At 56.4% G+C, this 24,662-nt stretch overlaps 2 protein-coding genes across 6 annotated transcripts in view; both read right to left on the bottom strand.

Annotated features, from left to right (window-relative positions):
• Nucleotides 1-3,029: 3,029 nt before the first annotated feature.
• On the bottom strand, nucleotides 3,030-15,762 carry SLC35C2 (solute carrier family 35 member C2). 3 transcript variants are annotated; one of them, XM_032350470.1, is made up of 10 exons: nucleotides 15,645-15,762; nucleotides 11,129-11,503; nucleotides 10,369-10,519; nucleotides 9,453-9,516; nucleotides 8,690-8,762; nucleotides 7,979-8,147; nucleotides 7,813-7,896; nucleotides 5,224-5,399; nucleotides 3,994-4,123; nucleotides 3,030-3,696 (listed from the first exon to the last, which is right to left on the bottom strand). In XM_032350470.1, the coding sequence occupies exons 2-10, from the start codon at nucleotides 11,246-11,248 to the stop codon at nucleotides 3,563-3,565; spliced, it is 1,101 nt and encodes a 366-aa protein (XP_032206361.1). In that variant the 5' UTR covers nucleotides 11,249-11,503; nucleotides 15,645-15,762; the 3' UTR covers nucleotides 3,030-3,562. The 3 variants fall into 3 exon arrangements, with proteins under 3 accessions (XP_032206361.1, XP_032206362.1, XP_032206363.1); XM_032350471.1 differs by lacking the exon at nucleotides 15,645-15,762 and adding an exon at nucleotides 14,935-15,439; XM_032350472.1 differs by lacking the exons at nucleotides 10,369-10,519; nucleotides 15,645-15,762 and having other exon boundaries at nucleotides 11,129-11,212.
• Nucleotides 15,763-17,238: 1,476 nt separating this feature from the next.
• Nucleotides 17,239-24,662, bottom strand: part of ELMO2 (engulfment and cell motility 2) — a 39,106-nt gene continuing 31,682 nt past the window's right edge. For all 3 annotated transcript variants that reach the window (XM_032350466.1, XM_032350468.1, XM_032350467.1), the window contains 6 exons: nucleotides 24,006-24,169; nucleotides 23,808-23,920; nucleotides 23,527-23,634; nucleotides 22,712-22,794; nucleotides 20,205-20,282; nucleotides 17,239-18,806 (listed from right to left, as the gene is read on the bottom strand). In XM_032350466.1, the coding sequence (XP_032206357.1) occupies nucleotides 18,606-18,806; nucleotides 20,205-20,282; nucleotides 22,712-22,794; nucleotides 23,527-23,634; nucleotides 23,808-23,920; nucleotides 24,006-24,169 (747 nt within the window). In that variant the 3' untranslated portion in view covers nucleotides 17,239-18,605. The remainder of the gene's footprint in view (nucleotides 18,807-20,204; nucleotides 20,283-22,711; nucleotides 22,795-23,526; nucleotides 23,635-23,807; nucleotides 23,921-24,005; nucleotides 24,170-24,662) is intronic.

The following is a 24,662-nucleotide window of genomic DNA, read 5'->3' as shown; positions in this document are numbered from 1 at the left end:
GGGGCTTGGCTGCTGTCAGGGCTGTGTGGTTAGGGGTGAAGTTTCAAGGGGATGGCTGGGAGGCTAGAGGATGGCAGGAATGGGTGGGGGCAGCCTTTTCTGGCAGGAGGAGTCATTTAGAAGTTAGACTGAGGTCCCCGGAACCTGGAAAATCCCCACTTCAGTTTCCACTATTGGGAATTCCTTCACAGAACAAATATCTATTAAGTGTCTCCACGGAGCCAGGCATGGCAGGCAGGAGGACTCCTTTCTGGGCGGGGGGCCCCCCCATGCTTGAGCCTCTCCCTGGCTTTGTCGCCTGGCAAGTGATGGGACACCCTGGCCGCTGGCATCTGCTGAGCGGCCCCTAGCACGTGCCCGGCGCTGTGCTGTTGGACACAGATGATTCGATTTCATCTACACAACAGCTTTGGCAAGAGATATGGGCTATCATTTTTCCTTCTTTATGGAGGAGGAGGCAGGCCCAGAGGGGATCAGCAATGTCCCCAAGGCACATACCTCTTCACAAGGCAAGAGGAGGAAAGGAGAGCAAACTCCAAGTCTGGTGGGGGCCCGGGGCTGCTCTGTCACAGCGGAGTTTAACCTCCGTGAGCTTCGTTCCCACAGCTCTGAAATAGGGATAATCCATCCCTACTGCCCTGGGTTGTTGGGGACAAGTCACCCCTGTGAACGGCCTAAAGGGTACCCAGCGGATATCCTGTTCTCTTCCCCAGTTCCCTTGTCCCCTGCCTCCACACTTCCCTGGGCCTGGGAGGAAGGGGGGCCCCACTTGCTGTCTCTCCAAGAACACTCATCCCTAACCCAAGTCCAGCACAGCGCCCGGCATGTGGCCAGTGCTCGCTGAGTGTGGTCGACCCAAATGGGTGACCCCATTTGGGAGTCCCCACCCTGTCCTCTGGATTGCAAATTGGGGACCCCCCCACCCGGAGTCCAACATTACCGTAGGATGCAGAGAGCTGTGGCAAGTACTGCGGAGACAATTCTATCCGTACCAAGGGATTCCGCTCTCCAGCCACCGGGTTTTCGGGTTTCTCACAGGAGCAGAACCAGACCCCGGTGGCCCCCCAAACCCAGGCAGAGAAGGGTGCCAGGATGAAGAGGAAGGCATTTCAGGTCCCACTCCTGTCTCGGGTCTCCCCCCAAGGTGAACCCATCCTCTTCTTCTCCCACCACTACCCCGACTGCAGACATCATCATGTAGTAGGGGCGTAGACCTTCCTTCCCCCTGCCCCGGGGAGACGATGGGCATGCAAGCATTTAAAACTTGAGCCCGCAGGGCAGCCCTCCTTCCGCACTCTGCCAAAGCCCCAGAGTTGGAGGCCGCGTGGGGACAGACGCCACAGCCTTAGAAAGACAAGTCACATCCTCAGCTTCCCTCGACCTGTGCAAGCACCGAGTTGCCATGGCGACGCTGCAGCCCCGAGATGCAATGGCTGCAGACGGCATGGGTGCTTCCAGGGCTCGCGGCCCCGGGTGGACGCTGTCTGGCCCAGAAGGCCAGGCGATCGGGTGGGCTGGGTGGGGGAGGAGAGGGAGGCCTCCTCCAGGCTCAGCTGGTAATTGCTGCTAAGTGAGGGGCTGTCATTGAACCCAATACGCGGGCGGTGCGGGCCCCGCTCTGCACCCTGTAATTACTGCACCAGACAGCAGCGCTTACTCCCAGGGTGGGGGGAGCAGACAGGAAGCTCTCATCCACCTGAGCCGGCGCGGGGCTGTGGCAGGCTCTCCCGCCCAGGAGCAGCCTCTCCGGCAGAGGTGGGAGGCCCCCGGCCCCTCCTCTCGGCTGGCTGGCCCCACGTCATCCGTCATGCGGTGTGGAGTGTGAGCTGCTCTCGTCCCGGCCTCGGAGCCCGCAGAATCCGGGGGGGCGGGGGGCGGCCAGCCCAGGTAAGGCCCCACAGCAGGGGAGCTCTCGGAGGGAAGTCTGTCTGCCTTGGGACTTGGGGGCGGGCGCAGATCTCCTCCCAATTCCTCCTGAGCCCCGAGGCTCTGAGGACCTCAGGCTAGTCCCGCCCCCTCCGCGGCCTCGCCTTCCCCGCTGGCTCCCTGCCCGCGGGTCCCCGGCCTTCTCCGGGATTTTCTACGGCAGGGGCTGGCAACCCAGCGCCCCGAGCAGACTCCTGGTTTGGGAAGTGAGGTGTCCCTGGGACAGAGCCACACCTTTTTGTGTCTGTCCGCCTTCCTGCTATGAGGGCAGAGGGCGACAGAGGACGGGAGAAGCCACGGCCCGGACCATCTGGCCCTTTACGGAAGTTTGCTGACCAGTTTCTAAAGTGTAACTGTCTTCCTAGGCTTATCGGAGTGTGCTTTTGTGACTCCGATGTGATTAGAGCAGTCGGTGACAAGCCCCGTTCTGGTCCCCGTCCTAAGACACCGCTGTCCTCTTCCCAGGACCCCAGCCTGGATTCTGAGCCCGCCGGTGGGTGGCGCCCGGGGAGTCGCGTGGTGCAACGGCGCCACCTGCTGTGGGTGCCTCGAAGCACTTCTGCCTGGAAGTGCCGGACCTTGGGGAGGAGGCGGCGGCGGGGGGCGGGGAGCGAGGCCTTTGAAGCGGAGGCCAGTTTTCAAAACCCTGGCACATCAGAGCAGGATCTCGCCCAGCCCTCTCGTTTTATAAGGGCTGCAGTGCAGGCAGGGGGGTGTGACCAGTCCAAGTCAGGTGAACAGAAATTCTGCTCAGATCTCCGAGGCCCCTAAGCCAGTCCATCTGCGTCTCTTCCATGGGCATGTGCTTGGGACAGGACCTGGCTGTGAATCCTAGTTCTGTCACTCGTGTAGGGTCCTGATTCCATGGTCGTTGAAAGAATTTGCAAAATAAACACTTATATATAACATTTAATCTACTATCAATATTGACTTCGTCTTCTGAATAACCGAGAAAATTATTCCCATTTCACAGAGAAAAACACTGGGGTACAGAGAAGTTAACCCATCTGCTGAAGGTCACACAGCTAGTAAGTGACAGGACTCAAATCTAGGCTGTGAAAGCCCTAACAGCCCCAGAATGGTGCTCTGTAAATATTTTTTTTCCTGCCTGCAGTCTGACCAGTCATCTGAAGGCAGCCCCGGGCAGGGACGGAAGGGGAGAGCAAGGTCCACATCCCCCCCCACCCCAGCCCCCATTCCTCCAGTCAACAGCCAAGTGGCCAGTGGACTGTAAATCCTTTATTTCCAAACTATAAATAGACCTGTACTGAGAAAAGACACGCCCCAGACCCCAGGGGAGAGGCCAGGCTGCAGCCTTGGCCTCTCCCCTTCCCAACTGCTCCGCAGTTTAAACCCGGCCCCTTAGAAACCCGCTGCCCCTGGAAATCACCACCTGCGCTGTCAGCGCCCAGCAAGCCACGGAGACCAGCCCGCTCCCTTGGCCAGCGGGGCACATCTGGGCCCTGTTCTGGCCTGACGCTCCCCCCTCGGTTGCACCAGGGACCTGCGGGAGCCCCGCCGCGTGGTCACGTGCTCCCCGAGGCCCAGCCCGGGAGAGTCCCCCCCCCCCCCCCCGGGGCTGCAGTGAGGTGCGAGGCCTGGGAGCAGCCTGGTTCCCTGCCAGTCTCCTGGCTCGTCACTGCTGCCCCTGGGCCACAAAGTACTCCCCCTCCTCCTCGTTGTCGTCCTCCTCCGGCCGGCTGCTCCGAAGCAGCAGCTCCAGGTCGGGGTGGGAGCCCAGCCCCTTCAAGGGTTTAGGGCCACCGTCACCTGGGGACAGAGAGAAACCAGCTGTAGACACAACCACAGTTTTCTTGGTGTCCCCCAATGTGCGTGTCAAGTTGCCCAGGTCCCACCTACTCCACCCCACCTCCTGGAAATGACCAGCTTCTAAGTGGGGGGGCGGGGGGAGCCCATGTGGCAATGGCGGTGGCCTGGGTGAGTGGAGCCACGTGCCTTTCCTGGCTGGGTGGCTGGGGCCCTAGGGCTGGGTCAAGGGGAGATCCAAGGGGCTGAGTCACGGCGGGGAGCATCAGAAAAGCAGCTTCTGAGCGGGGCTCGGGTTACCTCTGGCGTGGAGGGCTTTGAGAGCCACGTGCAGGGAGATGCCCGAGAGGCAGAGTGCGAAGCCCAGCCAGTTCAGGAGGCTGATCTGATCCCCCAGCAGGTGGGCTGCCAACAGCAGAGTGCAGACTTCCTAAAGGCAGAGGGGCAGGAAGGGGAAGCAATCAGGAGTTGGCTCCTTTGCAAGGAAGGCAGACGGTGGGGGCACCGGGCACAACCACAGGGCAGAGCCTGGCCTGCCAGAGCTCCTGGGGCCGGAGGTGGCCTGGCCAGCAGGGCAAAATGGGGGCTTCCCTGAGCTCAGAGCACCAGGTCTGCCGGCAGTGCTTTCCTCCCTTGGTGCTACTAAGAGGCAACAAGGGAGGTGCTCTGCACTGCATTCTGTCAGGGTTAAAAGAGGCAAACCAGACCCAAGGCTGGGAGCAGAGTGTCCAGCCTGCGGCCATGTGCACAGGAAGGAAGGACAGCTGTGCTTCCAGAAGGCACCCAGACATGGAGGGCGCAATGCTGCAACAGGAGAATGCCGTGTCACCCTGGGCTCCACAGGACACACACTGACCACAGGGCTCTGCAGACATGGTGGCTGCTGGTAGGACTGGTGACATGACTCATTCTGAGAACCGCAGCTCACACCTCTTCCTAAGCCCCTCGGGGAGACGTATGGTTCTGGGTTTAGGCAACACTACTCTGGCGCCAGTGTCTGTCTCATGAAGGAGAAACCGCACCCTGCCCCCATGGGCTGAGCAGGGCGGTGTGAGGGGTGGCAGGGGAGGGGGACACCTGAGAGCTGAGGCACATGTGCTGCTGGGGAGCAGTAAAGGCAAAACAGGCTAACAAAGCACTGTCCCTTGCTGTGACCATGGCAGACATCACCAATCAATCACAGACCCCCTTTCCCAATGAGTCTGGATGGGGCTTCTCAACCCACAGTTCCAGGCCACTGCCAAACAACCAGAGACCAGAGTGGGCATTCATGGTAACAAGAGATTGCACCCCAGGCCCTGTGGAGTCAGAATCCCAGCTCAGCCACCTGCTGGGTGTGTGTCCTCCATCTGGGAACCACCGTGTAGGACTGTGGCCAGGACGGGAGGGAGTTTCAGACGAGAGCACCCTAAGCAGGCTCTCTGTTTTGTCTCTGCTGGGGTCTGGGGCGCGGGAGCTGGGACAGAAGCTGCTACGGAGCCTGTGGTCTGTGCTGTAAGACAGGACTGGGGCCCCCCCCCACGTATGCACCTTAAAAATGCCAGCAATGGAGAGGGTGAGGCTGGAGGTTCTGGAGACCAGGAGGAACTCAGAGAAGCCCAGACCAAAGGCGAGGATCCCTCCAAGGAAGAGGCTCCCCAGAACCCGCAGGAGCAGCCCGGTGTCCTGGAAACGGAAGATCTTCTCTGATGTGGACAAATGGAGACCTGAAATCAAAGGGAGACAGTGGGAGGCCACGTGCTGGTGTCCTCAGGGAGTGGGAGACCCAGCATGGGGCAGTCACACCCCACTCGCTGCAGCCCTGAGGAGGGGGACAGCAGGTGGAAGAGAACACTGTGCAGACAGCCTGACACCTGGGGACCCAGGGAAGCAGCGATGGCCCCCCGAGTGTCCCTGTGCTAGGGTGGAAGCCCTGTCCCCTCCCTCAGTGCTGATCTGCCTGTCTTTGGGAAGGAGCATGACTTTGCGTGGCCTCTGCAGCTGTGGTAAATAGGGGACCAGAGAGAGGCGGGGCAGCCCATCAAGTGACAACTGTTAGTGCCCTGGGCCCTGAGGCAAACCCTCCCGCTCAATGTCGGGTGGGCCGCCTGCAACAGGACCTCATTTCATCCTCCCAAACCTTCCCCACTTTAATCTGGGTCTTTGCCATCACACAGCTGCGGGACGCAGCTGAGACATGCCCCCTCTCGAGACCATCCCCTCAGTGATAAAATGAGAGCATTTCAGCCAGACCTGCGTTTCTCAGGCAGTATAAAGTGGAGAACGGTTCTCAAGAAGTAAACGCACACACATAAATATAGGACAAAGCCTTGTTCTTGAGACACGCCCCCAGGCCCCCACACACCAAGTTTGGTGTGGCTTCTAGAGGGTTCCTGGCCCTCCAACACTGTCCCTCCGTAGGTCTGTGCAGAAAAAGCCCCGAGAGAGGCACAGAACAAGCACCTGTGGGGGCTGGAGGCGGGATGAGCACTGAGATTTTTGGAGGGAAGCACCTAAGAAGAGTAGAGTGAGAGTCCCTCCCAGGCAAGCAGCTGCCCAATGTAGGGCGCCCTGTCTGGTGCTGGGCTCAGCAGTACTGCAAAGGCGGCGGCAAATTGAAGGAAATTCGGGAAAGAGCAACATAAGTGCTGAAGGCGCTTGGGGGATTAATTTACCAGAAAAGATTAAAGGAGCTAAATCCATGCAGCTTTGCTAAGTGACAACTCCCAGGGCTTTCGGCGGAGGGGGTGCAGGGAAGGGTGTCCGTGGCCAGGACGGGAGGGGGCGTGCTGGGTGGCGCAGGGGGCAGAAGGCAAGGGTGGGGCAGACGGTAACTGGGAGAAAAAGGAGGCTGCAGAGCAGAAGCTTCCTGGACAGTGGAACCAGCTGGAGAGTTCGAGATGCTTCACTGCTTGAAACTAAAATGGATGTGGGGCAGAAGTCTCTGTAAGGACCCTGAGGACAGAAGGAAGGGACTGGGGGGAAGGATAAACAGGGACAAAGACTAATCTTGAAAGCCGGGAGGAAGGAAGGAAGGAAGGAGACCTGCACTCGCAGCCGCAGCCGGGACGGTCCCCCCCCCCCCCCCCCCCCCCGCCCCTTGTCTGGGAAGTGAAGGTGGGCGGGGAGGGTGCCCGACCCAGCCTCCTGCCCCTCGGCCACACACTCCATCCCCCATGCCGCCACCCTCTGAACCTTCTGGTCCCACTTCCTGGGAGACCCTGCCTGTCTGCCTCCATCTGGGAAGTCTTTTTGACTTGGCTTTCCACGCTAGCACCCTGAAAGACTTCCTGGCCCTCTGCTCCTTCTAAGAGACAGAACATGGCCTGGTGAAGAGGAAGGACTCAGGAACCAGCAGCTGGAACCGAATTCTGGCTCTTTGGGCAGTTATCTTCACTTCTCTCCACCCGTTTTTGACCTGCACGATGGACATAATGCTCGTACTGCCACGTGGGGGCTTGGAGGGGCACGTGTAAAATGATCAGAACAGGGGCGCCCGGGTGGCTCAGGCAGTTCAGTGTCTGCCTTCCGCTCAGGTCATCATCTCGGAAACCCGGGATGGAGCCCCGAGTCGGGCTCCCTGCTCAGTGCAGTCCGCTTCTCCCTCTCCCTCTGCTCGTGTTCTCTCTCAAATAAATAATCTTTAAAAAGAAAAAAAAAAAAAACCCAGAACCACCCTGGCATAGCTGTCTGGTTGTACCACGTCCACTATCATTATCGCCTGTTGTCTTTTATATACTTTTTAAAAATTATTTGACAGAAAAAGAGAGAAAGAGAAAGAGAGCACAAGCAGGGGGAAAAACAGACTGAGGGAGAGGGAGAAGCAGGCTTTTTGCCGAGCAAGGAGCCTGATGTGGGGCCCGATTCCAGGACCCTGGGACCATAACTTGAGCTGAAGGCAGACATTCAACCAACTGAGCCGCCCAGGCGCCTCTTACGTGTACTTTCTGTGTAAGCATTTATCATGCTGGATTCCAGCCATCTGGTTTAATGTCTGTCCAGCCCTTCGACCAGGCTCCGCCAATGGACGGACAGCACCTTTGATCTTTGTAACCTCTGCAGCTACCACAGAGTTGGCCTCAGAGCAGGGAGGGGGATCTGCTGCACTGAGGGGACCCCAAGAGGGACAACCCAACGTACCTTCAAATATGGCAAAGAGAGGGAAGAGCCCCAGAAACATGAGTGGCTGCAGGTGGAACATGGTGTCGATGGGGTTCTGGAGCCCTGCGGAATGAGTTCGGGCGTGAGTCGTCAGGCCCAGCCTGGCCTGCTTCCACCCTGCCTGGGGCCCGCAGCCCGCTCTCACCAAGTTCCGCCTTCTGCAGGAGCATCTGGGTGAGGGTCCAGCGGATGCCACCGATGAATGAGGCCCCCAGCACCAAGGCAAAGCCCTCCACGTTGAATTGCGTGGACTTGTAGGTGAACATGAATAGGCCCCCGGCGATGAGGAGGACCACCAGGACCAGGGCCGCACGCTAGCAGGGCGGGGAGCAGTGGCCACTGACTGCAGGGTCCTGAGTTTCTCAACCCTGGAGCCTGGGCCCAGGGGCTATGCTGGCTGATCTGGGGGAAGAAACCCTTCTCCCCCGAGACCTCTGGGGTCCCAGCCAGCACCCTCCCATCCATGTAGGCAGGACTGACATTCCGTGGACATGTACCCAGCATCCCTACTTAAACTTCTGGAATAATTTCCTACAGCTGTTCTAGGCCCCCAGGAAGTCCCCCAGTACTCTGGCCCTGGCAAATAAGGGGCAGCTGCCTCCAGGACCTGCCTGCACCTGACCCCTATCCTTGAACCCTTTCTCTGTCATTCTTCTGGTCATTACACCTGCCATGCCAGCTGCTAAGTATTCTCAGCAGTGGCCTGTCCTAGGTCCTCCCTCAGCGACTGGAGTTATTGCCAGCTGGGCTGGCCTCGTCTCCTCTGTCACATACAGTTCACAAGCCACTGCTCAGACACCCCTTTCAGTCTTAGCATCTGTGGGGGTAGGAGGGACCAGGGGAGCTGGGGCCTCACCAGCTCCTCCAGCTTGAAGATCAGGGAGAAGATCAAGATGAAGAGGACGGCCGAAGACTTGGTCATGGTGTACCTGCGAGGGCAAATGACCCACGATGCACTGCCAGGGCCCAGGGCCCAGAGCCGCCACCAGGACAGGAGCCCACGGACTGTGCTGGAAAGGCGGGAGGCTGTGGGGACCCCTGACTTCCCTGAGGGCAACTGGCTCTGCTCAGAACAGCTGAGCAATCTGAGTACAAAAGACCAGAGGCCTGAGTCATCCGGCTGATACGTGACCTTTCATTGGCAGCAATCTCTGACAAAGGGGCCTCTGACTGTCGCCAGAGAGAAGAGGCTCCAGGTCAACCCTGAGCTCACCACGTCCTCTTACTTATCTGCTCCTCTGTGGGGACTGGGATCAGGAAGGAGGAAAAGAGAAGGCGGGACTGTGCACCCTGAACTACAAGGTCAGCGATGAGAAACAACTGTTACAGCTGCCACCTGTGCGGGTCAGTGCCCTTCCTCCCCGGCATGACCGGCACCGCTCTAAGCGCCTGGCACCCCACAGCCATTGGGCATGCAGGCACAGCATCCCTCGGAGCCCACCAACTGCTGGGAGGGCTGCTGGCTACCAGGGCGGAGCTGAGCAGGGGCTGCTCCCAGGGGTGGTGGCATAGCCAGCCCACAGGCCCCACAGGCTGGGGTAGGGGGTGTGGACAGGGTCAGAGAGGGCCCTTAGCCTGGTGCTGGGGGCAGGGGGCTGGGAGGGCGTGCTGGGACTCACAGCGAGACGGTGATGTAGAGGAAGCTCCAGTTGGACAAGCCCACATCAAGCGCCGTTGCCAGTGCTGTGGAGACACGGGCACCCACCGAACATGTAGCCAGGGCGGGCCAGCAAGGGCAAGCCAGTTGTTAGACACTTCCACGGCGCCCCCAAGTGCCCCCTGCTCTGCCCTGAACACCCTTGGGCCTTCCTTTCACAGCAACTGAAGGCTTAATTCCTGGCCAAAAAGAGGGAGGGGTGCTGCTCCAGCAGTAGGGCTGACGGGCAGGACGGGGCGGGGCCTGCGAAGTACTGTGACTATCCCCAGAGGAAGGGTATCAATCCCTCGCGTCTTGTCATCCCTTCTACGCAACTGGTCAGAGCAGCTTCTCCTCCATCCGGTGGAAGGCACACTCCTCAGGGAGGACCTGGCCCTCTAGGATCTGTCCCTGCCACCCTCTCTTGCCTCCCACTTCTCACCAGCACAGCAGTTCCCGGCATCCCAAGACAGCTTCGGTCCCCCTGCAGACCTGCACAGGCACTAAACCCTCGGCCATTTCAGCCTATGCTCTGGGAAGCCCTCCCCACCTGGGCCTGGGTTCGTTCCCCTCCTCTGTGCTCTGAGGTGCCCCTCATCGTCCCACGAGCAAGGTGAGGGCAGGTGTGGACTTGGAGCTCCTGGTCAAGGCCAGTGCTGCATCCAGGGCTTATCCCGGTGTGTGTGAGCATGCGTGTGGTGTGTATGTGTAGGAGCGCCTGGGGAGGACATGAGAGGCAGAGATAGGGCTGGGGGAGGCAGGCTGAGAGGAGTGAAGCGGGTGGGTGGAGAGGGCCTTCTCCCCACGCCACCAAGGCTCTGTTTGTTCTCAGCCCACAGTTTTCCAAACAACACTGCCCCCAGCCTCCATGCACCCGGGGCCGCCCCAGGGCCACGAACCTGTGGGAGCCACTCTCCTGAGGTAGTCTGTCCAGCTCAGCACCACGCGGGCCCTGTGGCTGGAGCACTGAACCAGGGCCCTGGACAGGGCGGAGAACAGGAAGATCACGGCCAAGTGCAGCATCGTCATGAAGAGTGGGAAGTGGAAGCTCTAGGAGCCCAAAGCACAGACAGCCCGGCGTGGTTTACAGCCCCTCTCCCCACTTGGCCAGGCCAGCAGCAGTGGCGCCGGCCGCGGGGTTCACCAGGGCTCTATAGCGGTCAAGGGGCTCCCCCCTCCCCCTGATCAGCAATCACTTGGGATGAGAGACTCGTCGTTCCAATACTAGAGATCATGCCGAGAGCCGGTGGCAGACCAGGGGTCCACCGTGCCCTGGTGCTATCTCCACCACTTCCCAGGACCGGTCAGCCTCCCGCTCCAGCCCCTGGGTTACAGCCAGCGCTGGCCAGTGCGGCTGGACCGGTTATCCAAACCCTGAAGCCCTTCTCTACCAGTCGATAACCAGTTGCTGCCCTCCTCCCAAGTGACCCCAGCTCCTCCTTGGTGTCTCTCCCTTTCCCAATTTCCCTTCGACCCACCCATCTGAGGGGAACCCCTGGTGTGGCAGGGCTCTAGGGCCCGGTCCCAGTACGAGGGTGACTGGCTTCCATTCTCATCAGCCGAAGCCTGTGCCAGCCCGTGCTAACTATTCGGCGACACTGGGGCCCTGGCTGCAGCCCCCTCCCAGGCAGCCCCCTGTGCTGCGAGGCCTCCCGTTACCTTCGTCAGCCACTTGTTGTAGAAGGTGATGCCAATGGAGAAGCAGTAGTAGAGGAGGACCAGCCCCAGCGTCAAGAGCGCTTTCCACACAAAGGCCACGTCGAGGCCCCACCGCCCCATCCGGGGCAGCTGCAGCTCCCAGGCTCCGGGCCGGCAGGGGCAGGCGCCCCTCTGGAACACCGCGGCGGGAAGAGCTGGCCGAGCTGGGCTGCGACTGTCAACAAGGGCTCCTGGCTGGAGGCGTCCTCTTCACCTCCATGATTCGGAATCATCCACGGAGCCCCAGGCAGTGGCCTCATCCGACAGGCTGGTGGCCTGAGCCAATGCTCTCCATGACTGAGTGGCCGCAGGGCTCACGTGTCCCCAGGTCCGAGGCTAGAGGAATGGACAGGAAGCTCGGGTGGCTGGGCAGAGCAAGGGTCCACCCCACCCCTGCCTGCACGGAGGGGGCCAAAGTGGACCCAGCAGGGGCCAGGAAGGGGTGCGCGCTCAGCGTTCACTCTGTTGCCTCAAGCTGTTCTCCATGAATTGCTGCCAAAGTGACCTTTTAAAAACGTAAATCTGATCATGTCAGATCGGATGTCAGCCCTACAGTGCTCCCGGTGCTCCTCTGATAAAGACCAAAAGCCTTCTTGTCAGCTCTGCCATCCTGACCCGTCCCACTCCCCCACCCCCGCTGGCCTCTCCAGCCTCGGCTCGGGGCTCTCTGTGCCCATCCCACCGGCTGCCTGGGCCCCCCAGACACACAGGCTCTTTCCTCCTGCCCGAAGGAAGGGACATGCCGCCCACCCCCCATTTCCTCTCAGCTGACGCTGCTCAACTTCAGCTCAACGGGTCGTCTCCTCAGGGACTACCCCCGCTCGATGGGCTGCTCCTACGGCTCCCCACCTTCCCTGCAGTGGACTTGTGCAGGGCAGGCTGCTCTGAGTGGTGTCTGTCCCCTGGGAGGCTGAGCCTTGCGGCGGTCTTGTGCTCACTGGGCGCATGGAGTTGGCCATATTGGTCTATGACTCAGTGCAAGGGAGGGGCACTTGGTTTTTGGAGAACTGATCTGATCTTTAAGGCATTAAAAATGGGACCAGGAAACCAATACCTCCCCTTTCCTTAGGCTTTAAGGACTGCTCCCCCAGAGGCGGGGCCTGCTTTATGGTCTTGCCTAACTAAACCGCTCCAGGCCCATCCACCTAGGCAGCCCTAATTAGGTTCTAGAGCACTCCGGCTCTGAGACCAGGATGACCCAGGTGCACAGTTACCCTACCTGCCACTTCACGTGTGCGTCCCTTCCGTCTCCTCCTCTGTGATGTAACCAATCTGTTGCAATGCCACCTTCTGGAAGCCTTCCTAGAACCATCTACCAGGCATACCCTACTTTTCTCACCCCCAGTCCTTTCTGAAGGGAGACTTTCATTCCGCTCTGTACACTGGAAGCTGGGTTATCACCGCCCTTCCCAGAGGCAAGCTGGGAGCTAGCATAAAGTTTTGTTGGAGGGATATGGTAGGCTATGGTTCTCTTGAGGGCAATTTTGGAAACCTGTGGGGGTGTTTTTAGGGGAACTCCCCTAGCTTTCAGTGATATGGGGGTTTCTGAGAGAGTGACAGTCCATATAACTGATAATTGTGCCACATCCTTTGTAACTTTGATAATCTACGTAGATATAAGACTTACTTATAATTACCTGAACCCTGGAACCAATTTTTTTTTAAAGTAGATCCTGTGCCCAGCATGGGTCTAGAACTGAACTCACAATAGAGACCAAGTCGTGTGCTCTACGGACTGAGCCAGCCAGGCGCCCCAAGAGCCCAGCTGTTTTACCTGATGCAGTTTTTCCATGGTTCTATCATGCATTGCAATTTCCAAGAGTATGTCTGCCATGGGCATGTTTCTCATAGAACTGTTTTTGAGAACGAGTTTGGAGAAACCACACCATCTACAGCAGTGGCCCAGTAGCACGGCTGTGGTGCTTGCACCATGGCTAGCGCGATCCCTGTGGCCCCGCAGGTGGGGGAAGCATGGGCTGCTTCACTGTGGCTTCTACCATCCTTGCCTTTCCCTGTATCCGGGTTTTTCAATCTTGGCATTATTGATACTTGGGGCCAGATCATTCTTTGTGCATCGTGGGATGTCTAGGAGTGACCTGATCTCTACCTACTAGAGATGCCAAGAGCAACCCCTCCTCCTCATCCGAAGTTGGGACAAACAAAAATGTCCCCAGACATGGCCAAACGTCATGAGGGGCAAAAGCGCTCCCTGCTAAGGATGACTACCTACACCACAGAGGCAACCACAGGGCCTTCCACCTGCCAGCACCTGATCCCCGTGGTTCCCACCCAAGGCAGGGCAGTCTATACTTTTCTGTGAGTCAACTCGTCACATACTCTGTCTTTGGTGCAGTTTCTGCTCCAACATGGCAATCTGTGCCAACCCCCCCACCCCAAACCTCCTGCTCAAATCCCACCCTTCCTTCAGTCAGCAGGTCCCCTACCTCCAGAAAGTCCCTCTGATTACCTCAGCCCACAGGGAGCACTGTCTCCAAATGAACAACACTCATTCTCCTATTGTCACCTAACCCCAAACACAAAATCAGACCTCAGCTAGAAGGGCTCTTGGAAATCATCTAGCCATTTACTCAATGGCCATTTTATTAAGCACCACTGTATACCTAGCGTGGGAAATAGAGATATGTAACTGATACGGTCCCCACCCTACTTTTACGGTAAGGGAAACCAGGCTTAAAGGGGCAAATGCTCTTTTTCAAATCCCACTTAACAAGAAAGGAATTCCATATTCTGCATTAGTTTCCCCTGAGGGCAGCCTAGCTGGGAGCAGCAGCCACATCAGGATGGAGTAGGTGCACAGCCCCCCATAGCACCTGGCCCCCCTCAATCCGGGACTGTAACATGGGCAGTGCTATTTAGTGCTACAAGTGTGAGCTTGGGATGAGAAAGACCTGGGATCCATTCCTGGCTCCTGTATGAACATTGGGACTCTCGCATGTCCTGAACTCTGGACCTCAGTTTCCAGTAAAGGAAGATAAAATCATCTGCCTCTTGGGAGGCGAGTCAGTGGCATCCGGTACAGTGCCTGATGGTGGCATGTGGCAGGATTTACGCCCTTCCTGGCCCCCTTACAGCAGAACTCCCCCAGGGTCCTCTGCACTACCATCCCTACTCGCTTGCAGCCCAAACTCACTTCAGCCCACCCCACTGCTCCACTGAGTCCCTACACCTTCCCCCTTGTTCCCCTCTGAGGACCAAGTCTCTGTTTTCATCAGCACCTTACAAAACTGACCACTTCCTCCTACTGGTAAAGCCTCTTGGATGCCACACCACACTCTCCTGCTGTTTCTTCTGCTTTTCTGGACTCCTGGCCTTCTTCAATGGCTCCTCCTTGTCAACCAACCTATAAAAGTTGACCGCCGAGGGATGGACCCTGGCTTTTCTTCATTTTCCCTTGAGTAATCTCATCCCATCTGAGAGACATTCCAGTGATTTCTAAATTCTTTCCATTAGCCCCACCCTTTTCTGCCAGCTCCTGGCTGGTACCTCCAAGAGTCTACCTGATAGCTCCACCCAAGATACTCAAACTGAAGGTGCCCCCAACCTATTCCAGAGTCATTAGGAAATGCCAGCACAACACACCCGGTTACTTAAGCCTAAGCCCAAATGAATGATGAACTCATCCCTGACCACTCTTTCCTTCCTTCCTCCAATCCTATCCTAGGTCAGTTCCTTCTCACACAACCCCTGTGGACCAGCTGCCTGTCTTCACCTGCCCTCGGCCACCGTCTAAGCCACGGTGATCTCACCTCGGGGCTGCAGTGTCTCCTAACTGGTGTCCCTGCTTCCTCTTTCCCGGACAGCCCGGAGTCCACACAGCAGCAGGAGAGAAGGCTCACGCGCCGAAAGCAGACCACGCCCTCAAAGGGCGAATCCCAACACCTGAGCGCGCCCGAGAGGAGGGCCTTCCCCCAACTAGCCTCTGCCCGTGTCTGCAACCTTGTTCTCCCGCCACTGCCCCGGAGCCCGCCACGCTGGCCCCTGGCCGTTTGCCAGGGCCATCGAGCCTGCGTCCTTCTTTGCACCGGCCGTTCCCTCTTCCGCGGACCTTTGCTCGGCTGCAGCCTCCTCTAGGGCCCGCTCCTCGTCCTCTCGGCACCTCCTACCACCTGACGATGCCCAGTTTGCCCACGTGTCTTACTGCGCGCCTCGCACTCCCACCCCACCCCGGGATGCGGCCTCTCCGCCGCCCGGGCCGCGTCCGCGCAGTTCCGCGCGGCTCAGCACCTGGCCCGTCGCCGCGCGCGCAGGCAGCGCCGAAGAAGCGCGCGCGTCAGGCGGCTGGGGAGGGCGAGTGGAGGCCCCGGCCCCTCCATGGCGCGGACACGAAGGCCCGAGAGGGACAGGAGCCCGGGCGGGCCGCGGCGCGCAGAGCTCGGCCGGGACCCCACTTTCCCGCCCGGGCTGGCCCTCCCCCGACCGCGGGAGCGCGCACAAATCCCGCGGCGCGCCCACTCACCTCGGTCGCGGGCGCGCCGGGCCGGATCCTCCCGCCGGAAGTGCGAGGCCGAGCGCCGCCGCGGGTGGGGGCACTTCCGCCCGAAGACGCCGAGGGGCGGGGCAGGGCGGGGCGGGGCGGGGCTCCAGAGGTCTGCCCGCCTGCACGGTTCTCGGAGACCCTGTGCGGTTTTTCCTGTCGTCTTTGCTTGGGACACTCGCGCTCCATCCGCCTCGCTCTGGCGCCCAGTGCGTGTTGCGGTGGCACGCGCACCCGGGGCAGCCGGGAAATAGCCACATGTTTACTTCTATTGAACAGATTAATTTACCTTATTCCAACCTAGTGCTGGACAACCATGAAACCATAAAGATAAAAACTCTCATGGTCTTTCTCTACTGAGATCTTAAGCCAGCTGGGGAATGGTAAGTCAGGGGCATTAAATTTTAGAAGATCCATGAGAGATAAATAATACACATTTGTGAAAGATTTTGTGTGCCTGAAACTTTCTAAGAATTAATTTCAGTAGGTTGAATGGGGGAGTTGGGGGGAGTGTCCGGGCAGAAGAAATGAGAAGGTAAGACTGGGGCCTGGCTTAAAGCCCAGTTGTAAGGGGAGTTAGCCAAAGCTGTGGTTGGAAAAGTAGCTATGGGGCAGGTTGCAGTGGTCTCAAATTCAGATCTCACTCCTGTTGCAGGATTAAAAGAGGCAGAGTCTGGCACAAGAGTCCCCAGGAGGGCAGAGCTGGCTAGGGTTGCAGGCGGCCATTAGGGTTTTTCTTGCCCTCTCTTCCTGGGGCCTCCTGTGTTCTCTTCTAACACTGGCTGCAAACGTAGGTCCTTGCAAGTGACTGAGCTGGGCTCCCTGGCCACTCTCAACAGAAAGTTTGAGCCCAGAGTGTAAGCAGTGCCTTAAGCAAACCACTGCTGCCTCCACCCCCCGCCCTCTGGCTTCATGCAGGCATTAGTTCATTCATTCAGCACTTACCAAGCACCTACCATGGTACCCATCACTGCCTGAGGTCTTGGCTGTCTTCAGTCCTTAAGGCCTGTACTGCCTGCACTTGCTATGCCTTTTGAAAGAGCTTGTCCTCACCCTTTTCTCTCTCAGAGGGAAAAGAAAGTATCTATTTTCATCACCACCCTCATTCAAGCCTCCCAGCTATTGGGGCTGAGTTTTGGAGCAAGAGCCTAAAACACCAGCTGGAAGGCTGAGCACTAAGCACCAGCGACACACAGGGTGAAGAACATGTCTTCTTTGTTAAGTCACAAGAACGTGAGCTGTTCCCTGGCTGCGTCCCTGGCAGGGAGAAGAGGGAGGATACATCACGGGGGTGTACAGTATGCCATTCCCTGCTGTGCCCAGCAAGCCGGAGCAGAAAACCCTTTGTCCCAGCGCAACAGTCTGTGAGCATCCTTAACTGTCCAGGGGTGTGTGTGTGTGTGCGCGTGCACGCACACACACACACACACACACACACACATGCACACACCCAGGGAGGGCAAAGTGGTTGAAGGGAGGAAGTCTCCCAGACACGATGAAATAAGTCTTACCCAAGGTGAAAGCTCCCTTGGGCAGAGAGCGAGTACAGAGGAACAGCTGTTAATAGGTACCACGGTTTGTACATGAAAGAGTATTTATTGAAAACATGGTTACTGGCAGGAAGCTCCTGGCTGCTCTCGGGTTACTCTCTTGGCTCACAACTGGAAGTGGAGGAGTGTGGTTTTTTTTTTTTTTTTTAGAGGGAGCCTCCAATTTTATTTTCCTTCAAACATTCCATCCTAGGATAGGTAGATCTTATATAAATATATATACACGTTTGTATAAGTATGGCCTCTAGTAAAGAAAATATATAGTACACTCTTCATCGGGCAGTACCTACCATGCCGGGCTACTACGATACTGATTGCCACTGTGTTCACATGTCCAAGGAGAGAGGCTGGGTGCGTGGTTGACATGTGCCGCAGCACCAGGGAAGCCCCGTTGGCACTGCTGTGGCCTCAGCTAGCTCCCTGAAATCATGGCCAATGGCAGAAACCACAGCACTGGGATGGGGGGAAGGGAAGGCCAAACTTCCTGAGGTCGGGGAGGCCAAAGGAAAGCAAAGAGGAGGGGGCTGCCATTCAGGTTAGGTGAGAGATTTCTCTCTAAGGAAGGAAAAGATAAAAATGTGGGAGGAGTGGGGGAGGGAGTGGACGCTAGTAGTCTCACCAGTTTCGCCCAGGCCTCGTTTGGGCTCTCCCTGCAGAGTTCTTTGAGACAAAGGGGAGGACTTAGCTCGCATGTCTTTGACTTGCCAGGATGAGAGCCTGAGAGCTTGGTAGGGAGAACTTTCCATCCGCCCAGACAAGTGCGTGGGCAAGAGAGATCTGGTGGCTCCGGAGACCAGAGATGTTAGAGCCGAGCCTCAGTGGCAGCAGCCTGTTGGCGCTGAATGAGGCCGGAGTGAGCCCTCACGAAGGCGATGAAAGCAAGGGCAAGGCATCTACCAAGCAAAGGCCAAGGCCTCTGCTTGGATGTGAGACACAGGCACGGGTCACCCAAAGGCAGTCTCTCTGAGGCTCCCGACACGCCCAGAACGTCTGTCCTCTGCAGGCAGCCTTTGCCGGGCTCGCGCTTGCCTACCCGGGGATCCAGCTGACCGGAGAGCAGACTCAGGAAGAAAAGGTGAGTGACTTGTTAACTCCAGCCCAAGCAGTCCCTGGCCCGGAAGGCAGGGGTGCCTGCTGTTCATTCCTCATGCTCTGATCCCAGGCTCCGCGGTGACAGGAAGGGCCGAGCACCCTGCCTTGGTGACTTGTGGCAGCGGGTGGGGACCAAGAGGAAGCTCTGGGTGGTCTGAGGGGAGTCTGAGGAATGGCTGGCATTTACTGGCCACCGTGGTCACTACAGATTCTGTACAAGCAAAAGACAAGGCACCAGTCTGTGGGTGTTTCTTCTGGGCCCCAAATCCCTTCCTGGGCACCGTGGAGTCTGGCTCCAGGCTCAGCCGTAGTGATAGACAAAGTCATAGCTGCTGGGCTCCTTGGGCACTGGCGGCGGGGCTTCGGGAATCTGGATGTTCTCCAGATCCAGGAGCCGCAGCTTCATCTCCATGCTCAGCAGGGTGTCCAGGTCGCTCTTGGTCAGCTCACTGGACATGTCCTTCCCCAGAAGGGCACTAAGGCCATCAATCCAGATGCAGTACTGTGGGAGCAAGTTGCAAAATGTCACATGGTGGCCCCTGGTCAGCAAGAGGGCCTGCCAAGGTCCCTTTGCTGAGAGGAATCACCCTAAGTCTCTTTTGACACCACTGAGTAGAGGCAAAGCTGACTGGGGATAATGGCAAAGATAAAATGGGAGGTGACCATCACTTTCTAAAAAAAGCCCCCCTCAAAACAACAACCTTTGGGCTTTTATGAGGGATTTACATTTAAAGCTTCCTATGATAAGCTAAAATATGATTTTTTTAAAAAGATTTTTTGTTTACTTATTTGACAGAGAGAGAGAGATCACAAGTAGGCAGAGGGGCAGGTAGAGAGAGAGGGGTCGGGCGGGGGGAAAAGCAGGCTCCCCGCTGAGCAAAGAGCCCGATGCAGGGCTTGATTCCAGGACCCTCAGGTCATGACCAGAGCCGAAGACAGAGGGCCTGAGTCACCCAGGCGCCCTACTTTTATTTTTTTTTTTTAAATCTGATTTTTTAAAATGCAACTAATAAATATAGCAAAATGACACCTGAGTACTGGGGTATCAACTACCCAAAACTGCCCCGGAAATGAGCAATGGTGGGAAGGATACATACCAGATGATAAAAGCAGGACCCAAGAGGAATCACTGTAGGATCTCAATTTTGTTTCAGAAAAAGTTTTAAAAAAGAGAAGCCCAGCCAACAAATGTTAAAATAAGTGCTAGAGGGTCTCATGATAAGGAGGAATAACAGAATTGTCGGCCTATCCCTGTCTCACTCCTGTTTGATCTTTTTCCCTGCCTTTGCTCACCTGTCTCCCCACCTGCTAGTTCCTCATTTCTTCCCAACAGACCTCCACTGGTGGCTCGGGGTCTGCCGAAGCATCTCCTCTTCCAGAAGCCCCATCTCTAGTCCCCTCTGATGCTCCCCGAGCTCAGCAGCCACGTGGGACTCAAGCACAGTTACTCACGTGACCCGGAATAACCTCTACAGCTGCAGGTACAAGGGCAGGCCCCGTGTCAGGAGGACCAGACCCAGCAGCCTCAAAGCCCAGGCCCGACCCTCTACTGCCTGTGCCCAGGAGCCCTGAGGAGGAAGCATCTGCCGGGTTCACTCAGGAAGGTGGCCGATGCTGGAGATTGAAAAGGGGGGAGCATTTTCCCAGTCCAGACAAGTTAGTCTACCCCCTGGTGAACCTGTTTTTCTAATAGCAACTTACGGCTGCTGCTAAAGAGTAACCTGGGGAGCCCAACTCAGGGGGATGGACTCCAGTCTGGCAGATCCTTGGTGCCAGAAAGCCTTCGTGACACACTGTGGTCCCGTCTTTAGGGCAATGTCCCTGTCCTGCCCACTCCTGCCCTCTAGCTAAAGAGTCACAGTAGGGGCTCGGCTGTCCAAAGCGGTACCCCACTGCTCACCTCATACTTGTTGGGTGCAATGAAGTTTAAGGTCTCATCAGGGTCATAGAGGATGGAGAACGCCAACTCCAACACCTCCTGAAAGAGAAAGGGTTTCAGTTCCGTGGAGCAGTGGGGTGGCCTGGGCTCTGCGCACCAAGAGTTTGGCCAAATTCCTGGTCACGTGGCACCATCACCGAAGGAGCTGGCTCAGATTTGGTATCATTAGGACCCCGGGCACGTGCACAAGTGTGGCTGGAGACAAGGCACGGTGTTAGCGAGTGTTAACTCACCCGTTCCCCAGCCGAGTCACGCCCAAGATGTGGACGCTCCTAACGCTGGAGAAAAGTTGTTTCTCAACACTCAAAACCTCTGTATCTCAGAGTCTGTGACTATAGATGACCTTTGGCTTGTATGTTGGTGATCAGACTGAAAGCCTTAATGGTTCAGGAACCGTGACAACAGTAACAAATTGTGACCCAAGCTGAGAGAGTTTAAGCATCAACAATGTAACTGTAACAGGCTGGGACAAATAGCAGTTTGCTTAAATGCACGAGCTCGTGGTAATACTAAACGAAACAAAACAACACACACCCAGATCGATCACTGCTGGATGATACCAGAGAACCGACTCACTATTCTGAAAGTACTTTTTTTTTTTTTTTAAAGATTTTATTTATTTATTTGACAGAGAGAAATCACAAGTAGATGGAGAGGCAGGCAGAGAGAGAGAGAGAAGCAGGCTCCCTGCTGAGCAGCGAGCCCGATGTGGGACTCGATCCCAGGACCCTGAGATCTTGACCTGAGCCGAAGGCAGCAGCTTAACCCACTGAGCCACCCAGGAGCCCCTGAAAGTACTTTTATAAAAGGAAAGAATCAAGCACTTGTTCTCCTTTCTTAGATAAACTGGACCACTGGGAAGCCAAGAGTAGAGGATGGTAGGCTTCTGTTTAGATAAGCAGTTCAGCTCATAAATGAAAAGGAATGACCGCATTAGAACACCACTAGTTTGCAAATCTTAATTTACTTGCGGAAGAAACCCTTAGTAGCACCGAGAGTCTGCTAACCTCGCAAAAACAGAGACGATCACATCACGTGTCTCTTGATAGAACATAATGCCACCTAGGAAGTTGTCCCGCCCACCCCCCAAAAAGGGGGTCAACCCTGAGCTGGGATCCAGCCTCCCCTTAAATCTCTCCACCAACGTACAGATCTAGGACAGAGGAACAAGTTAAACTGTACCACAGGGAGACAATCAGCACATTTCAGACTCAGAAAATACCAAACAAGCAACCTGGTTTCGTCAACCAATAAACTGCAGAGAGGAAAACAAAGACGGAAAAGAGAGAGAGGGGAACTAAAAACTAATCACAATGTGCATATCCTATTTGGATTCTGATTCAGTGAACAAAATGGGTATGAGTGTGCGTATGTGCGCATATGTTTACATGTGTGCATACACGTAAACATTTATATATTTTTATTTTATTTACTTAAAAGATATTATTATTATTATTATTATTATTTTAAAAGACTTTATTTATTTAACAGACAGAGATCACAAGTAGGCAGAGAGGCAGACAGAGAGAGAGAGGAGGAAGCAGGTTCTCTGCCGAGCAGAGAGCCCGATGTGGGGCTTGATCCCAGGACACTGGGATCATGACCTGAGCCGAAGGCAGAGGCTTTAACCCACTGAGCCACCCAGGCGCCCAAAAGATATTATTTATTTATTTGACAGAGAGAAAGAGAAATCACAAATAGGCAGAGCAGCAGGCAGAGAGAGAGGAAGAAGCAGGTCTCCCGATGAGCAGAGAGCCTGATGTGGGGCTCGATCCTAGGACCCTGCGATCATGACCTGAGCCGAAGGCAGAAGCTTAACCCACTGAGCCACCCAGGCGCCCCAACATTTATGTATTTTTTATACAGAGAAATTAAGTTATTTATAAGAATGCAAACATCTATGGGATATTTGATATTAAATAAAAACTTTTTAAATTTCTTTTTAGGTGTGGTAATGGTATTGGGATTATGTTAAGAGTCCTTATCGTTTTCAGATACATTCTAAATATTTAAGAGAATGATATCATACTTGAGATTTTTTTCAGAGTAATAGTAAGTGGATGGGTAGGATGTGCCATTGTTGTTAAGGCTGGGTGATGTGTATGTGGGGCTTCTGTTTCTGTGTATGTTCAAAACTGTTCTTAGTGCGGCACCTGGGTGGCTCAGTGGGTTAAGCCTCTACCTTCGGCTCGGCTTATGGTCCCGGGGTTCTGGGACTGAGCCCCACATTGGGCTCCCTGCTTAGTGGGGAGCCTGCTTTCCCCCTCTCTCTGCCTGCCTCTCTGCCTAGTTGTGGTCTCTGTCAAATAAATAAATAAAATATTAAAAAAACCAAACCAAACCAAAACGGTTCTTAGTTGGGGCGGGAGAGCACGCACTTAAATAGCAGCCACCACCGACTGAACCCTCCGGGCACCACCATGACCATGATAGTGACCCTGATTCTGGCAGCCTGCCACTTCACTCACCTTGTTCTGTTTCAGAGCACTCTTCTCTTTCATGTGGGGGCAATCCTTCCCAGTGACAATGGCCTTAATGTCTGCAACAGGAACTGGGAAACGAAGGGAATTAGTCTCTGTAAGGTTCATGCTGTGAGGGGGTCTTTGCTGTGCTGGGAGGGAGCTCCAGCCCCCAGACCAAAGGGCTGTGTCAGCTCACAGAGAGTGGCCTTGTGCTAGTTTCTCCTCCACGGTCCCTTCCTGGGGGCCTGGCCTGCTAGGCTGTGTCCAGTCTCACTGGGGGTCAGTTCAGGGCTTTGGGATCATCTCCCTGAGGACCAGGGCCTCAGATGCTCACATCACATCCACGCCACCGTGATGAAGGTGACAATGCCATGAGCGCAAACAGACCCCACCCCATCCTAAGGGCTTTACGTACATGACTCATTCAATTCTTACGAAGGGGATGTGCCTACTACTCCCATCTTGCATGAGAAACCAAGGCATAGGTAAGAATTAACTTGCATGAATTAGAATAGCAGAGGGAGGGTTCGAATCCAGGCGGTTTGGCTCCAGAGCCCCCGCCTGTACCACTGCCCTTCAAGGCAGTGTTGCAGCCCCCCTGACAATCTACACCCCCATATCCATCGGGGATCCCACTGACTTCCCCGAGCAGCCCCGTGGGGTAGGCCAGGTAGAGATGACCTCGGACAGACTGAGCAGACAGGTCCAGGGAGACAAGCCGTCCAAGACCAGATAATCGGCTTGAGAGCACCAGGATGGAAACTCAGGCCTCCTGACATCGAGTCCAGCTACTATGATACAGCAATGGAGAATGAACCTACTTTTCTCCTGCAGGGATTCAAACGTCACCTCCCCTTGCGGGTTGTCATCCAAGTCACCATAGTGCAGGACCTTGTGGTTCAGGGCCAAGCGGCAGTACCAGAAACGTTCTGGAACACAAGGCCAGACAAGCAGGTGACCACGGACAGTTCTGGGAAAGGGCTGAGCACACGAAGGGCAAAAGGATAATGTGTTCCCAGGCTGCTCCCCGCACGGCTCTGTCCGGCAGGCTCCCTCCCCAGCGGGGTGACTCGGACCAGCCTAGTGGCCCAGGTGCCCTCACCTTGCCTCCTGCGGTTCCCGATCTTCCGGAAGCTGCTGCCCTCACAAAGCCGGTTCAGCCGCTGCTGCTTGATCAGCTCCAGGATCTCAGGCTGGATCTTCTCCCTCAGCTCCCTGGGTGGACACGTAAGGGAGCAAAGGGGACGTGAGGACACGGCGGGGCTGGCGGTGCCTCCCCCCACCCACACGCGGCACTTACACGATTGGCGGGGACTGGAAGTCATCCTGACTCATCCGCTCGGACTGGCGCAACCGCAGGATCTCAGAGTAGCTCAAACTACGCAGTTTGCTCTTGAACTGATCCAAAGAGCTGGGTTTGGAGGGCAAAGCTCGAGTGATCTGCTCCCGGACCACCTGCATGACCTGAGCGGAAGGGAAGGAAGCCGGCTGCCTCAGCGCCTCCGAGGATGAAATCAGGCCAGTTCCAGGCAGCCTGGCCCTGCCCCGGCCTTGAAGGGACCCCAGACAACTGCTGGGTGAGCGAGAGTACGGACTCTCAAAGGCACACCTCTTAGGTGGTCCTCAAGGACAAATGCCTGATAGGGACAAGTGCTTTCTTTCCCATGAATTTCAACTAGCCGGCAGTGTGGTGGAATGAGCACGGGTCCAGGAGGCGGAGAGAAAGGAGCTCAGATCCTGACCCCATCTCTTAATCTCTGCCTTGAGCAAGCCACTTGCCATGTGCAGACCTTCTTCAGCTCGTCTCTGGAGCAAGAGACAGGAAGACTCGTTTTCGGATACATGCTGCCTGCAGGACGGGGAGGTGCTATGTGGGTGCACAGTGCCTGATGCGCGGGAGTGGGTTCGAGACGTGCTACTTCCTCTCAAACAACAGTGAAAGAGAAAACAGGCCATC

The sequence above is a fragment of the Mustela erminea genome, chromosome 7, assembly GCF_009829155.1.
Source record: "Mustela erminea isolate mMusErm1 chromosome 7, mMusErm1.Pri, whole genome shotgun sequence".
NCBI classification, from domain to species: Eukaryota; Metazoa; Chordata; class Mammalia; order Carnivora; family Mustelidae; genus Mustela; species Mustela erminea.
The sequence above is the reverse complement of the archived record's forward strand: the minus strand, read 5'-3'. Positions and strand labels throughout refer to the sequence as shown.

What these genes read in the sequence shown, in the direction of transcription:
- SLC35C2 (XM_032350470.1), bottom strand. Translation starts at nt 11,248, where the DNA reads ATGGGGCGGTGGGGCCTCGACGTGGCCTTTGTGTGGAAAGCGCTCTTG. An exon ending in ACAACAAGTGGCTGACGAAG is followed by an intron (nt 10,520 to 11,128) that starts GTAACGGGAGGC and finishes TTGGGCTCCTAG; the next exon opens with AGCTTCCACTTCCCACTCTT. An exon ending in CCATTGCTGGCATTTTTAAG is followed by an intron (nt 4,124 to 5,223) that starts GTGCATACGTGG and finishes CTCTGCCTTTAG; the next exon opens with GAAGTCTGCACTCTGCTGTT.